The 15,913-nt window shown below is 38.8% G+C and overlaps 2 protein-coding genes across 2 annotated transcripts in view; one reads left to right on the forward strand and one right to left on the reverse strand.

The window, feature by feature from the left end:
• Window positions 1-6,611, reverse strand: part of LOC144434217 (carboxypeptidase B-like) — a 9,639-nt gene extending 3,028 nt beyond the window's left edge. Inside the window, exons 1-6 of the mRNA XM_078122671.1 lie at window positions 6,585-6,611; window positions 5,765-5,977; window positions 4,427-4,528; window positions 3,735-3,836; window positions 2,925-3,035; window positions 2,219-2,309 (exon numbers count right to left, since the gene is read on the reverse strand). Coding sequence (XP_077978797.1) covers window positions 2,219-2,309; window positions 2,925-3,035; window positions 3,735-3,836; window positions 4,427-4,528; window positions 5,765-5,977; window positions 6,585-6,611 — 646 coding nt within the window. The remainder of the gene's footprint in view (window positions 1-2,218; window positions 2,310-2,924; window positions 3,036-3,734; window positions 3,837-4,426; window positions 4,529-5,764; window positions 5,978-6,584) is intronic.
• A 6,893-nt stretch (window positions 6,612-13,504) lies between these two features.
• Window positions 13,505-14,653, forward strand: LOC144434218 (5-hydroxytryptamine receptor 1A-alpha-like). Its single transcript, XM_078122672.1, has one exon. The coding sequence runs from the start codon at window positions 13,505-13,507 to the stop codon at window positions 14,651-14,653; it is 1,149 nt and encodes a 382-aa protein (XP_077978798.1).
• The last annotated feature ends 1,260 nt before the right edge of the window (window positions 14,654-15,913 follow it).

Genomic DNA, 15,913 nt, shown 5'->3' on the forward strand with positions numbered 1-15,913 from the left:
ACAATTGTTAGAGCTGTCTTGTAAAGCTTGCAAATTATTGTCTGAAAGTGTTTGTTAATAGCCTGAAAATTGGCTTTAAGAGTAAAAATCCTCCAGGGCTTCTAGGGGGAGACCTAGAACCCCCTCCCCCCATTCACACACACTCACACAAGAGGTGGACATACCCCAGTCTCAAAGCTCTTCCCTCTACAGCTTAATGTCAGATGCTATGAAACTTTATTCACTGGGGTCAGTGACTTTTTGTCGGCCCAATGGAAAAAAAAAAACACTGACACCCCCCCCCTCCCATCCCCCCAAGCTGGAGAAACTGACCGGTCTATCTGAATGTTTGAGCTCACCAATCAAGTTTCCGATTTGTATTTTCAGTGTGTCATCATACCGTGGCATAAAAACTGTCAATGATGTTTATTTAATTGAAAATCAAACATGTATGAAAGATGTAGTTTTCTAAATAAAATCTGTATACTCTCTGTATTACCCTGTGCGAAAACCAAACAGAATATTGTGGCAACAAAAGTAGGTGTTCAACATTGACGTAAAAAGAAATCCGGATATCTCAAAGAAGCAAAGAAAAAAAAGTTGCCAGAATAGGCGAAGGAGAAAAAAAATGACTCTCCACCAATCTTCCAAGCCCCCCCCCAGGATATCGAATGGTCTACCCCTTACCATGCAGCATTTATATAATAACACATGATAGCAAAGGAAATAGCGCGGATTATTGCCTGCCCAAGGGTTGGTGGTCTTCAGCACGGGAATCATTAATATTATGGTCATGACACCAGCCTGGGGTAGGCAATGTTATTTATTTTGATGGACAAATAGTCAATATAGGGTGAGCAATGTTGAGTTGAATGTTGTCGTTAGCAACATTTAGAGACTGCTAATGACCACCCTCGGGAACAGTTGCTCTTTCGTAGTAGGTGGCATCGCCTTGCATGATTATCATTTAGTCATATAACGTTTTTAGCCCTCGACGGACGAATTCCGGGGTGGGGGGCTACTGCGGGAACCTTGTGTCCATCCGTGTGTGCCCACCTGTATCTCAAACATGCATTGGACAATTTCAACCAAACATTCAATAATTTCCAGGTGCTATAGTCCGCATATGCACGTCATTTAAGCTTCATGACCTTCGCCGTAACTTAACTGGCGACCATCTTTGTCATAACAATTCACATTTTGCCCTGGTTAACACCACAATATTAATAGATAGAGACTTTATCCATGTGTCTACGCCCATGTTATCAGTAACAAGCGTTATATAATGATACATTGAACTTTGACTGTGACCTCCAAGGTCAAAAGGAGTTATGTGTCGCAACACATAATATTTTGCCCATTAAGTATAGTGACTTCATTTGAGTGTCTAAACCTATGTTCCATAATGAGTTTTCTGATGTCTATCTTCAAGGTCAAATTAATCACAATGCCTGTGCACACTGTTGAGATGCATAGTCAAATTTCAAACACAACTTGGCACAAATCTCATAAATAGTAATCAACATATATACAGCACCTTGTCTCATGACCTTGGTGATAACGATCAAATGGCCACCATGTTTATTGTAAAAATTCACGTTTTCTGCATTATCAATAGCAGCTTAATATATCGAGGTCTGATTTAAGTGTCTGCAACCATGTTATCTATAATGAGCGTTCTAATGATACATTGACCTTTGAGCTTGACTTCTGCCTTCAAGATCAAATAGCCAAAAATCATCATGCATAACTCTGAAGTAAATGGGTCCATTTCAACCAAACCTGGGATAAAATGTCAGATAAGAGTAGTCGTCCGTATAATGATGCATATCGCTTGGATTCATGGCCTTGCATTGGCTATGGTGACCCCATACTTGTCATACAGACTATGCATTACTATAAAGTTTAAAAGTGGGGAACTTTGTATCTTCGACGACCACGTGTTTGGAATGTTACATGCCCCTACTGTAGCTTAGCCATTCAAGTTGATACAAATAGAACGACTAAAGGTATGTCTCACCTAGCTATTGATACACATAGAACGACTAAAGGTATGTCTCGCCTAGCCATTGATACAAATAGAACGACTAAAGGTATGTCTCACCTAGCTATTGATACAAGTAGAATGACTAAAGGTATGTCTCACCGAGCTATTTACATAAATAGAACGACTGAATGTGAATGTATGTCTCACCTAGCCATTGATACAAATAGAACAATAACCAAAGATATATCTCACCTAGCCACTGAAAGTCGAAGTTTCTATTGCAATCAGTGCCAATACATGACGATCCACTGTTCGTTGATCTTGTTTTTCGCCATAATCGATTCTACAAAAGTTCGAAGAAAACAACAAACTCTAGAACATTTAAGCTGTTGAAACAATAAACACAGTACTAGATATTTAGCGAAAGCAAAACTGAAGCTGTAAGTCCACACGTTCCTTTGGACATAAGTACTAGTGTTATTAATTAACACTGCAAGTGATATCTGTCACATCATTGAGAGCATCAGTCGATAACTATCTACAGTTAGGAATAAAAAAAAAATGTTTGGTTCCGGTTACCCGACCCCATTTAGTCTTTCACGCCGATCCATATTTTTTTTTACGTATTCGAGAAAACAAATAATAAAATTGCGAGTCTCACAAGAAATAGTGGATACGGAAACTGATATCAACTTAAAAAGACAATATAAGACTGTTCTTCCAATCTGCAATGGCTGTACACATCTGAAGGGAAAATACCAATAGCATAGAGACCATATGGAAAACAACAGAAAACATAACTACCTGAACTAGATATATACTCACACATGGGGGAAAAAATTATATATATATAATAAAAAAACCTACCTACCCAACTTATTCTAAAATTGAGCGTAATTGGAACCACGCAATCTTTTTGATTAGGCCTTTATGTAATGTAAAATTTCACGATACTCACAACGTCCCATGAATATGCATATCCGTCAGGGTTCATGACGGGTAGGATGTAGATATTATTTTCGTCTAAAAATTTGGTGACGTCAGGATCTACACCGTATTCTTGCAACAACTATAAGTAAGATTTGAGTGAGAGAAAGAATGTTTGTGAAGATATCACCACATCATTTTTACCTCCCGTAAGCATGGTAAGAGGAGGTCTTGAAATGGCGATGTCTGTCTGTCTGTCTGTCTGTCTGTGTATGTGTGTGTATGTGCGTGACTGTGTTTCTGTCTGTCTGTGTCATCATTTTCTTTAAAACGGCTGGCTCAATTATAATGAAATATGCCTCAAATCTTTCATGTGCTAATGGCAAGAACTGATTAGATTTTGGTAAACATCCAATGAACATTACTTAGTTATTTGCATAATTAATGGTTTTGAGTAATTAGGCTATATCTTTGGAACGCATACTTCATATGCAATGTAATCTGGTTCATACGTTAACCATAACAAAGCGCATATGTCCTATAAGGTTTGTTGATTTAGCTTAAAGCTTTTATGAATAATCTACATAATTGATGACTTTCGGTAATTCGGCTTTATCTTAAGAATGCAAGCTTCAAATTTCAAAGAATTTGGTGCATATACCAACCATAACAATGTGCACAAGTTTGTCGACATAGCTTTTACTTTTAATGAGTAATTTATCATTGGTATTTTATGAATTTGTATTTTTGATTGCCTGATCAAAAATATAGCACACTGTTACAGTTAGCGCACGTTTAACTAGATGCTACTATCATCAATGTAAGAGGTCAATGTCCATACCATCTCTGTGATGAGCATAGCTGCATGGATACCAGCCCATTCTCTTGCATGACTGCCGGCACTGATCCACACTGCATTCGGGTCCCTCGATAGTGACTGTAGCTGTGATTATAAAGAACAATATTTTACATACACACGCTCGCACGCACGTACACAGACACACATAGACAGACAGACAGACAGACAGACAGACAGACAGACAGACAGACAGACAGAATCACCTATACACAGACATTCACTCACCGACTCACTCACTCACTCACTCACTCACTCACTCACTCACTTACTTACTCACTCAATCAGTCAGTCAGTCAGTCAGTCAATCATTAATTCATTCACTCACTCACTCACTCACTCACTCACTCATATTCAAGATAAAATCCTTAAGTTTATCGTTTAACTGACTGATGAAGTCATGCACTCTATACTTATTTATTTATTATTTTGTTTTTTGTATATTTGTGAACTGAGTTGTAACTCTTCTCTTTGAGGAGGAATAAAGAAACAACAACAACAACAACAACAACAACAACAACAACTCACTCACTCACTCAGGCGTCCCACTCACTCAGGAGTCACACTCACTCACTCACCCCCCACCACCTCCCACACCCCCACACACATGTACACACATATACATACGCACACGCACGCACGCACGCACGCACGCTCACTCGATAGTGTTGACTTACCTGCAAGCCTCTCATTTCCCGCCCTTCATACGATGTCCCAACTACGAAGTCGATTGCTAAAGCTGGGTATGCGAGAGCAATTTCTTTAACCCAGGCATCGATCTAAACGGCAATTGGGGAAACAAATTCTTAATTCAGAACAATTCAATGATATTTACATGTATACCCACGACGCTACATAATTGACAATTTGATCATTCCAAATACGAATTCTATCCTGCACGTTTTCATATTCAAGTAAAGTCTAACTACTGTTTAGTTTTAGGCATTTACAGCATCCTCACTTGATTATGTAAAAATCACACTAGTTGAGAAGTAAGGGAACAGTCATTAATTATGCGGGGGGGGGGGGGGTAGTCAGGTTGATGATTAGGTTGGTATCATAAGTTGCAAATCGGTTTTTGGGAGAGGGATGCAATTTTAGAGAATGGAATTGCGGGATTGTCACATTTTATTTTTACTCATTAAATGTAATATCTAATTTTACATTATTTTGTGATTTTGGTATCACACCATTACCACAAATATCACATAACACAGCTGCCTAATCCCTCCACTGCCACCATTGTCATGTAATATGACAGTGTATCTAATAACATACTACTCAAGTCACTGTTGACAACCATGCAGTGAATCAAAGTTAGTTGTGGTGTGGTGTGGTGTGGTGTGGTGTGGTGTGGTGTGGTGTGTGTGGTGTGGTGTGGTGTGGTGTGGTGTAGGGAAAGGAGTGGGTCTCAAAGTTAGGAGAGAACAGTGTGATAAGGTGGTAATGTGTTGGAGTGGGATAATGACCTCATTCCTGACACGGTAGTCACCCATCTAATTTTTGAGCGTTCCGGCTTTCCGCTGTGCCATTTACATCCAAACACACGAATTGATTAATGCAGTGCCTTCATACAAATTCATGGTGGTGGAATTTGTGGGAAACAACCAATACCTTGAAAATAATCGATGTGGTGCCGGGCAGTGATGGGATCGAATCCTTGATATAGATTATGGGACCTTATTCCTTTTTTCCACATGTTACAGCATTTTAAGCCAGTAATTTTGAAATATTCCCACACGGGAAAGATCATATTTAGAGGACGCAAATTGAGGGGTGCCACGTTTTAGAAATCGGAGGAGGTCACATTTTATTTAACAGACCGTGCCATCAACCACCACCACCACCCCCACCCCCACCCCACCTCCACCCTCTGTATTTACTGAAGGCTCCTTAATGTCGTACTATTAAAACTATCAAGCTGAAATGCTGGTATACATTTCGCACTGGTCACCAGTCACTACATTCGCATCGGTAATTTCACTAAAAAAAGACAAAATTATAGTGTCTAGTACCTCTTCACCAGTGTAATATCTTGTGAAATCGTAGTCCGCTAAGGTGGTTAGTTCTTTTTTATTAACATACTTCGCGGCATCAGCATCAATAAGGTTTTGTACATCCTGGATATTGACTTTATATCCAATATTGTTCTCGGCAAGGAACTGTTCAACAAAGGGAAGCTTCTCTGGGGACACCATTACATGTTCCGGAAAACGCCAAAAGTCAATCTGAAACAAACAAACAAATAATGCAAATTTAGTCATTTTTGTTTTCATTTGAATTTTGCCCAAAAAGCAGTCAGATATACCTACAGAAACGAAGGCATTTCAAAGTATTTTTTACAGCACAGTTGAAGGAAAATACACCGTAATCGCTAGGTCTAGTTCCTGACGATCGTATTCCAGTTTTACACTACGATATCTTCACACACTTTACGTCTAGTCAATTAATGTCGTTACTCTCGCACAGAATTCTGTCCTCTCCCTACATCGTTCATATAAATATGATGACATTGTTGTATCCCCAAATGATTTTAGTTCAAGCAGACTGGAGGTGGAGTCCGGTTTGACATATCATGTCAGTCCAGCTTTACCAATGAATATTAATGAGTGATGACGACAGCCTGTCAGTTTGTGATAGATTACTACCGACATGCGCCATTTGTGCTTCGCCCACCATGGAGTTGAACCACATTTAACGCCTTGAGTAACGGCATTGACTAGACGTAATGTGTGAAGAAAACATAGTGTAATATCGGAATACGGTCGTCAGGAACTAGACTACGTCATCACCCGCAATCTAATATAGCTTATCAAATTGATTAGGTCTGCTTACCTCGCTGTGACTTTTCAGAGTCGCCATAATTTCAGTTTCTTCTTTAGTTGTGATATCGACATCGAGAACTTGGTATCTGAACACGGAATAGAGGAGAGAGAGAGAGAGAGAGAGAGAGAGAGAGAGAGAGAGAGAGAGAGAGAGAGAGAGAGAGAGAGAGAGAGAGAGAGAGAGAGAGAGAGAGAGAGAGAGAGAGAGGGGGGGGGCGGACGGACGGACGGACGAACGGACGAACAAACGAACAGACAGACAGACAGACAGACAGACAGACAGACAGACAGACAGACAGACAGGGGGAAATAGGGAGAGGGTGACAGACAGAGACACAGAGAGACAGAGACAGACAGACAGACAGAGGGACAGGGAGAGAGGAAAATAAAATTGGAGAAATTACATTTCAGAAGTGTACAACCTAATGTTGCATCAGAACATACTTTCCTTCAAATTACAATCAATCAATAACCATAATTAAGCTACTCATTGCTGAATAAAAGACTTACCCGTCATAGCGAACATAGTGGCCATATGCTGTGCCTAGGAGCAGCAGTATATATAGAAGACGACACATATTGACGACCTGCAGTACCGCTGTCTTCAAAGTAAAGTCACACAGCTGCATACTCATCACTATAAATGGTTTTTGTCGGTTATCTGATATTATACGAAACGTCCAATTGAAAACACAATACAGTGAAACACGTGCCCATAAATACACAAACACAAACACAAACATCAATCACTCGTCGTTTATGGGATACTGTACTAACACTGGTGTAACCCTGGAAGGAAAACCTACACGTGGCAGCGACAGCACAGTCTATGAAGTTTAAATAATGAGATTTAATATAGAGATATACATTTATTTAACTGATTATCACTTTGTTATCTAAAAGTACAGATAATAATATCCGGCAGTGTTGATGATTTATATTATACATCTGTCATTTAATAAAATGAAGTTAACCTAAAAATAGTTTTCAATTCAATTGATTTTTTTAAAATGTAGTTATCTTTCTGGGTCATTTATAAGTTCACAATATGTGCAACTAGGGGCTCTCCCACGTTTATATTCATTTAGGAAAATCGTCATTAACATTTCAGTAATTAAAGTAATTATACTTATACACAAACAAAGTTATTGTCTTCGAACAGATAATATGGATTATATACCCTGGTGGTTCGACGTCAAGACAACCATGCCTACATCATTGGTTCTGTGGTGCTTGAAATATGGATCAATACCATCCAAAGTGCCATTTTTCCCGATTTTTCATAAATGAAGCTTGAGGAGGTCCAACATTTTCGCCATTTAACCGCAAGATACTCATAACCTAAGGGTCTAACTACTCATAGTAACAAGGCTCCTTATGTCACTCGTATTTACTTTGGGTGGACGAAGAAAAAAATCTGAATATAATATGTAATTGTTGATGACACGAACTCTGACAGTCACCAATGGTGTTAATTATCACGACACAAGCTGAGTTAATAAGCTACTTGATGACTCGAATGAAAATGATTGTGAACAGAAAAACGTCATTAAATCACACAAGTATAAATCAGATATGTTAATGTCGATGTATGCCTTCGATGTCACTGGAATCGCATACTAGCCGTTTCCTGGCCATTTTAGTACACGTACTATCAATTACGTCATTGGATGATTTATTTATATGTATTATACCTAAATACTAGGTTAGAGTCAATAGCAAGTGATGGTTAAATGTGCTTCTGTAAGGCGAAAAAAAAATAACTGTGTGTCTCCAATAACATGGCCTCAGGAAATAGGGTAGGTAGGTCGGGATTTTAGTCTAGTCTAGTCTACTCTAGTCTAGTTTTATTAGTTTAGTATAGTTAATCTTTACGTTTTTAATTGTGTCGGTTTTTTGAAAAATATGATTTCGACCCAAACAAACGAAATGTCGCTCAGAATACTCTTTCTGTGATAGTTTGATGAAATATGAACACATGACTGGGGAAAGAAAAAGAGACGTGTATGAAGGTCAAAAAGACGAAGAACATCTTATTGTTTTAAACGTTTTACAAAAGTTTAGGGTCGGCGGCTTAAACTAGGGTCGGCCGGGTTAGGGTGATCCTATTTTTTTCTGTTTCTCATTACCCGCCGACCGACCCAAATTTTCAGCTCCGACATCAAAATTTAAAAAAAATTATTTTCGCCCGCCCTTAATATTTAGTGGAACAGCGCCCTCTCTGGCAAGATAAAAAAGTGTCTGGACTGTCGACGTCATCTACAGTCATGGCGGTGACGACGTCGACGACACTTGTTCACGAACGAAGCATTTCTTTCATGACGCGGAAGTTATTCAAGTAAGGGGTGACTGAGAACATGCGTACAGAAGCTTGGAAATGGCTTGTTATCAGGAATCCAATAAAAAGATGATAGAGAGGAGGAAAAGGAGAGGCAAAGAAATATGAAGATGGTTTATTTATATATATTTTTTTTGCCTTTTTTTTAAAATCGACCGACCAACCATAGTTTCCGTGAAAAAGTAATAAGATATTTTTTTTTTTAAAGGGTCACCCTTCTCGGAAACACACATTTGTTTTTGCCTAATTTGAATGCAAGTGCCTTTTAATCTGGAGGACAGGTTACGTCCCGAACTCGTATAAACTCAGCATATCCCCCTTTAAACTTAGAGTACAGTCGCTAGTCGACGCATGCACAATATTACGTATCACTAAATGTGCATATGTACGTACCGGTAGATGTATACATACGTGATTCGAACACTTCGTACTATACATAACACAGTATTGTTTACAGCGCAGATGTTTCACAGAGCTAATATGGTCAGAAATAGTCAAAATGTGTGTTTTGAATCGCAATGGGATTTATTATAGTTATGTAGCTGTTTTTGACTTACACAAACAATAAATACATATGTATGTATCTAGCAGACCACATCTGTTTTGTTTCATAAAGATGGTCGCAGGGGAATTGTAGACGTGTGTCTATTAAATTCCCTTATCACGTGTCATTATATGCTAATGAGCAGACATTCACGTGATACAAGCACTTCGATTGGTTATTAGATAAAATGTGTACGTGTTTCTGTAACTTTTCTGTAACCTGCTTTACGTGACCTCTGTACCTCCTGAGAGTTATTTTTATTAGATTCTAACATTCACTACATAATACTGAGTGGAGAGTTTCATGATAATATATGTCCATGCATTTATGTTTAGTAGGTGCTATACTGGTCTGAGTATTACATTTAGATCGTATGTACTTTCGTCAACTGACTTACGTGGGCATCCATTGCAAGAACATTTGACAGTGTGGAAGTTGGGCTATTTGGAGAAAATTTCGTTAGTGTTTGTACAGTACATATAATTTGTTCTTTTCTACCAAAAAACCAGGGACGTGTCGTTCAATGGATACGGCTTTCAGCTAACTATACATGTCACAGTATTTGACATGATTTTGGCCTTTTCATCAATTTCTGATGGAAGTGTATACAGTGCATAGCAATGGTTTCCGATTTGTTTTGACAGCGCTAGAAAAACAGAATGTAAACCCCCACCCTAACCCCATCCCCACCCACACCCCCACACAACAAACTACGATTGTTCAAAGTGGCATGCTAAGATCATTTGCTTTGCATGTTGAACTCATTTTGCTTTTCAAAGTTTACAAATCAGTATATTGCCAAGGGTGAAAATCGTGACAACTGTTATTGAGTCTGCATATAGTATTTTGTCAACAGTCAACATTTTCGTGTCTTCCAAACTGTCGTTGTTACGTATATACGTCATTCTTCGGATTTGATAATGTTACGAACCGAACATTTAGAGATGCCAAATAGCGCACAATTAAATACTTTCCCCACAACTTCCATTCGAAACAACAAACGGTCAAATATAGGACACTACACAGCATTACACTTAACAATTATCTTATTTAATTCAGTTGTAATGAAACAAAATATACTATAATAAGTCTTGAAAGTGTATTCCAGGATTTACAAACTCGACTGTCGAATAACACAACTTTTAGTCTTACGGGTGGTGCACACAAACCTTCGCAGAATACAGAGCCGAGGACGACGAGTTCGTTGAGTGTTGAAGGTGGCTAGCTACGTTGTTCAAACTTCTACTCACGGTTCCTCCATTGTACCGAACTGTATTAACTGTATTGCAGACGCTTTTGAAAAGTTTTAAAACCAGAATGCATTTCACAAACATGTAGCCTAGCAAATTAGCGATAGTGAATGTGAGCATTTTGAATCACCTTTAAGTGAAGACGGGCCTCATTTGACGAAACCACTAAGAAAAATTCTGGAACGAGCCGTGGCGTGGACTGCCTCAACTCCCACCAACTGTAGAACAGCCTACGTGGCACTGTATTCTTCGCTAGGTAAAGACTATGTTTATTGTATACGTACTACAGGTTGTAGTCTGACAGTCAGTGAATACACCTGGTCATTAAAGGTAATGCATAACAAATAAGACAGGTGGTTTAAGAACAAACCAATAAATACTCTTTATCGTCACAATAACCGTAATTGCGTCATTATATTACGTCATGAATAAGTATGTATAGCGTGCGTTAGGAGCCTTTAAAGGTCACGTGGTTTTAATTTTTCTCGTGATGTTACTGCCAGGCCTGGTGTCCACATGTTGGACACTGAGATAGACTGATAAATTATTATCGGTAAGTGTCACTTCAATAATTTCAAAATCAGTATGGCATGCAACTCATCAAATATTCATATGAAAAACTAAATTTACTGTTCAAACGATCTATCTAAGATTCACTTTTGATAAACTTTCCCGAAACGCTCTGTGAAATGTTGAAATCAGTTTAATATACAAATTGGAGCATATGTCAAATACTACGCTGGAACATGAACGGTGAAGTCCATACTGCTGCTGACGTACGGACAACACCTTTGATGTTCTAAAGGTTGTAGTTTGACAAGTGATCACCGTTCTTGTGAAAAAGATCCTGATACTGAGCATGCGCTGTCAGTTACCCTGGTAACAAAGAGGATGTTCGCTACTTGCTGCCCTGTATTCACTTCAAATACATATCAAGTTCTCTTCACGTAATGCGGCTTTTAGGTTACTGAACCTACTATCTAATAGACAAGGAAATCTTATACGTTGTCAACACTCCGAATTACGGAACCAACCCTTTACTTGGAAAAGTGTTTTTTCCAAAAGAATAATTACCGACTTCGAACAGAAAAACGTAATAAGTGTGCCACCCCGTGTCTGCAACTCGTGAATGTCATCGATGCGGTTTTCATCTGTGCGAGTACTGAGTCGTCAAACTGTGTATACTATTCGGGACGGTAATTGTACCAGGGGCGATTCAAAGTTGACTGTTGAATCATTTGTCGCAGGCTAAGAATACAAGTGGGTGCAATAGTAAGTATTTTCCATTTCAATATCTGGTAGTTATTTACAGCTTTACAACTGCTGCTACCACTAATTCTAATTCTACAGTACACACTGAAATTACTTCAGAATCTTAGCTCAAAGCTTAGCCAATTCGTTGATGTACAGCTTCATCATGATGAATCAGAAGTGAAAACCATAAAGTATAAAGGCCTGATGGCCGCTTTTTGCGGATAGTTACGACTTAGGTGGCTTATACTGCCTCGCCATGTAAAGAATTTTCTGCTACATAAATTTCTAAGTAGCATGCTTACTTACTTTGCAGTCGTACATCACATGTTCTGTGCTAGTGCAATGCTTCCTGACTGGAAATATCTGATTGTATTTTCAATATTTCATATTTAGTATGGTGTCATATTTGCTCTTCAAAAGCTCAGACCACTAACAATAGTGGTCTAAGTCAAAACATATTAAGCCATCATTAGTAACCGACAGATCATTAGCACCGATCGTCTTGAGACCAACGATTCAGATATGAACTATTCGAAAAAAATGATTTCTTGCCATTATGTATCCTTACGGTATCATTTTACTTGTTTTGCTATGGAAACAACGTCTAATGCTTTCACAATTTCCAGCGCAAATTAAATTGCCATGGAAACAACATCCAATACAAATCTTTCAACACCTTATTATGTATCAAAGGCCTTTCATTTCCAGTTGTAATTTAATAATTATGTTTTCTTCTTTTTGCAGATCTAGATAAATTGGAATACACTCAGTACTAACTCTCGTCAAACGTAGTACTTGCCTGGTGGCATACATATATGATTTTAAGAATTCGCTAAAATTCTGATGAGACGGGCATACAGATGTTTTTTATCATTCGTCAAGTATTTGACAAGTGAAGAATCCTCATCAAACGTGTTCATTAGTTTCACTGTAACATCTGGCATCAAAGAGAAGGTTGCCTGTGACGTCAACTAGGACTATGCACACAAGGTGTGTAGATATCAAGTTCATTGAAGTGATTGGGCCGCAATCACGACGCATAGAATCGCTTTATACTGAACTTGTCCGGCGTTGTGTCATCACATTGGAGTACGGCAACTTGAAAGTCAAGTGAATACTTCTTGATTAGTGAATTATAAAATTAAGGCTTAAATCGAATATTCGCTTCTTAATTTTTTTGTCGTATCATCGAATTCACGTCAGTGGGTAGGTGCGAGCGCTTAAGTCTGATCGATTTCCTGGCCACTCAAATACTTCGATTCCATGGCTATATTGCAATCTATGCGTTCAACTTCCCTCTTACATAGACTCTGAATATTGTGGAATATTGCATTGATTATTGATATATTACCATTGCATCAAGAATGAAATTGTATGTAGTGAAGAAGTATACACATTCAATGTTAAAAATTCTTTATTCATTTGCTGGGTAAACGACGAGTATTGCAGATTTTGAAGACGATAAACTTATTTTCTTATAATTCGTCTAGGAGACTTTAATTTCATAACATAATAGTTGTATTTGGAGACAGATTTGTGTTGCCATGGAAGTGACATCAACAGACACCCATCTTTTAGACGGATCACAGGAGAACGATGATTTCGAAAACAACGCACGCTCCCTTGCGTACACATTGTCCGTATCCATTCTTTTGGTTCTCATCATACTTGCTACTATTGTAGGCAATGTTCTAGTCATTGTCACAATCCTAGCAACGATGACCCTACGTACCAACGTCAGTTACTGGTTGTTGTTATCATTGGCTTTGAGTGATCTACTCGTCGCCGTTCTAGTGATGCCATTCGGATTAAAACAACAAGTGGGGGACAATTTGACTTCTGGTGAAACTCTGTGCGATATATGGATTTGGCTGGACGTCACGTGTTGCACTGCTTCTATTTTGAACGTTGCTTGCATTGCTGTCGACCGTTACTACTCAATTACACAGAACACGTCATATCTCGCCAACCGTAAGATATGCAATGTTGCCATGATAATCATCATTTGGTTAATCTCCATGCTTGTCTCCACCCCTCCCTTCCTAGGGTGGAGGGATCGGCGTGACCATGACAACCCAGAGGAGTGCCTTATAAGTCAAGATATTGCCTACACGATCTTCTCAACCATGAGTGCCTTTTACATTCCATTCATTGTGATAGTAACTTTCCATTACAAAATCTACAAAGCGGCTAAGATAACACTTCGGAGAAAATCTAAGAGACAGTCACGAGTTCAACCATACAATCCCAAAAAACAACAGCAAAGAACTCTTACGTCATTGAAGAAGGGAGCAGGCAACACTTCATCTCAGCCCCCTATACCTGTACGGGGTATTGAACTTGATGCCATCGCCTTATACAACCCGAAACTAAGAACACAGGACTCCGAGACAACCGTACCATCAGCCATTGAACGTCGAACTGTGCTGACTCTCGGCTTCCTCATCAGCGTGTTCATAATTTGTTGGTTGCCTTTCTTCGTTCAAGCTACTTTACTGCCTTTTTGTACAGTTTGTGCCGAGAACATTCCCCGGGATTTGAGTAGTTTTATTTTGTGGTTAGGTTATTGCAACTCACTTTGTAATCCCATGGCGTATACGTATTGTAATAAGGATTATCGGACAGCATTCTACCAAGTGTTCTGCAAAGCTAACGGCAATGACGTCACTGCACTCGCTGCAGGAAACCCTTAATAGACAGCTAGTAGCACTGTCCAGCCCTTTCACTCAGCCTTTTCACTTTCACAAAAAATAACCTCAGGTTTCATCCTTGGTTTCCTTTTTTTGGCACATTTCAATTTTTTTATCAGAAATAGTCATTTGTGTATAAGTATGTCATGGATTCGGTTACATCTTAGTAATTTATGCATTACGTTTACAAAGTTTTCCATGAAATTAACGTCATGGTTGGAAGTAAAGTTATCTATGCGTGAAATATATTAGATCTACATAACGTTATGTTTTCTTTGTTTTACTCATATAGTACCATTGCATCATAACGACTCCAACTGCAAGCCTTCAGAGTGTTACGGAGGGAGGGGTACTCACATAAGTTAAGGGTATATACATATGTATCGCGGTTTTGACCCCCCCCCCCCCCTGATCCATATAGACTTTTAACTCTTGATTTTTTAAGCATAATGTAAACGTTTGAGCACCTTCTTCGATATGTATTGGACAACGTAACTAGTTTGACCGAGAATTTTGACTCCTATTTCCTGACTGAATGTAGACATTTGGCCCCTAGTTTGTGGCCGATGAAAAGTAGAATTCTGACCCGGCCCCTAGTAAGTTTTTTAAATTTTCGTAGAGTGTGTACTTGTTGTAATGTGAATCCGCCACTCATTGCCCAACCAAGTACATGTATATCCCCTAGGAAATGTTTCAACGCAGTGTTCTCGATAAGGGACTTCGAATTCCATTCTCAGCAAGAAGCTAGAGCATAATTTTCCGCTGACGTACGATTAATGAAACTGCATTTTTTGGACAATGTCGTATAGAGGACTGTATATACGCATCGACAATGAATGACCTCAGCCGTCAACGCTAAATGGGAACCAAGATGTTTTAGATGTTTCCTTGATAATCAACTGTTTACTTTTTATACACTTTTAGAAAATAATTTTGTCATTACCCATAAATCACGATACAAGAAGTAATGTGACATTTGATTCCGTAAAACAAGTTGTATCACACATTTTCCGACCACAATTGGCCAAAAGAAGTCATTACTAAAGTCTAACCGCTGAGGGCGTGTGTTACCGTCTAGATAAGTACATACATGACATATGACGTTCTTCACACAATCTGTGAAACACACGACAGGTTTTTTTTAAATGGTGCTTTTCAATATTTCAAGCCGGTAAATCATAACCATTTTATAATATAAGTTTTCATTGTCCAAATGCGGATCTCCCGACCGACGCACGAGGGCGTGCTACACATGCCTCTTTT

Source organism: Glandiceps talaboti, chromosome 4 (assembly GCF_964340395.1).
Source record: "Glandiceps talaboti chromosome 4, keGlaTala1.1, whole genome shotgun sequence".
Taxonomy (NCBI): Eukaryota; Metazoa; Hemichordata; class Enteropneusta; family Spengelidae; genus Glandiceps; species Glandiceps talaboti.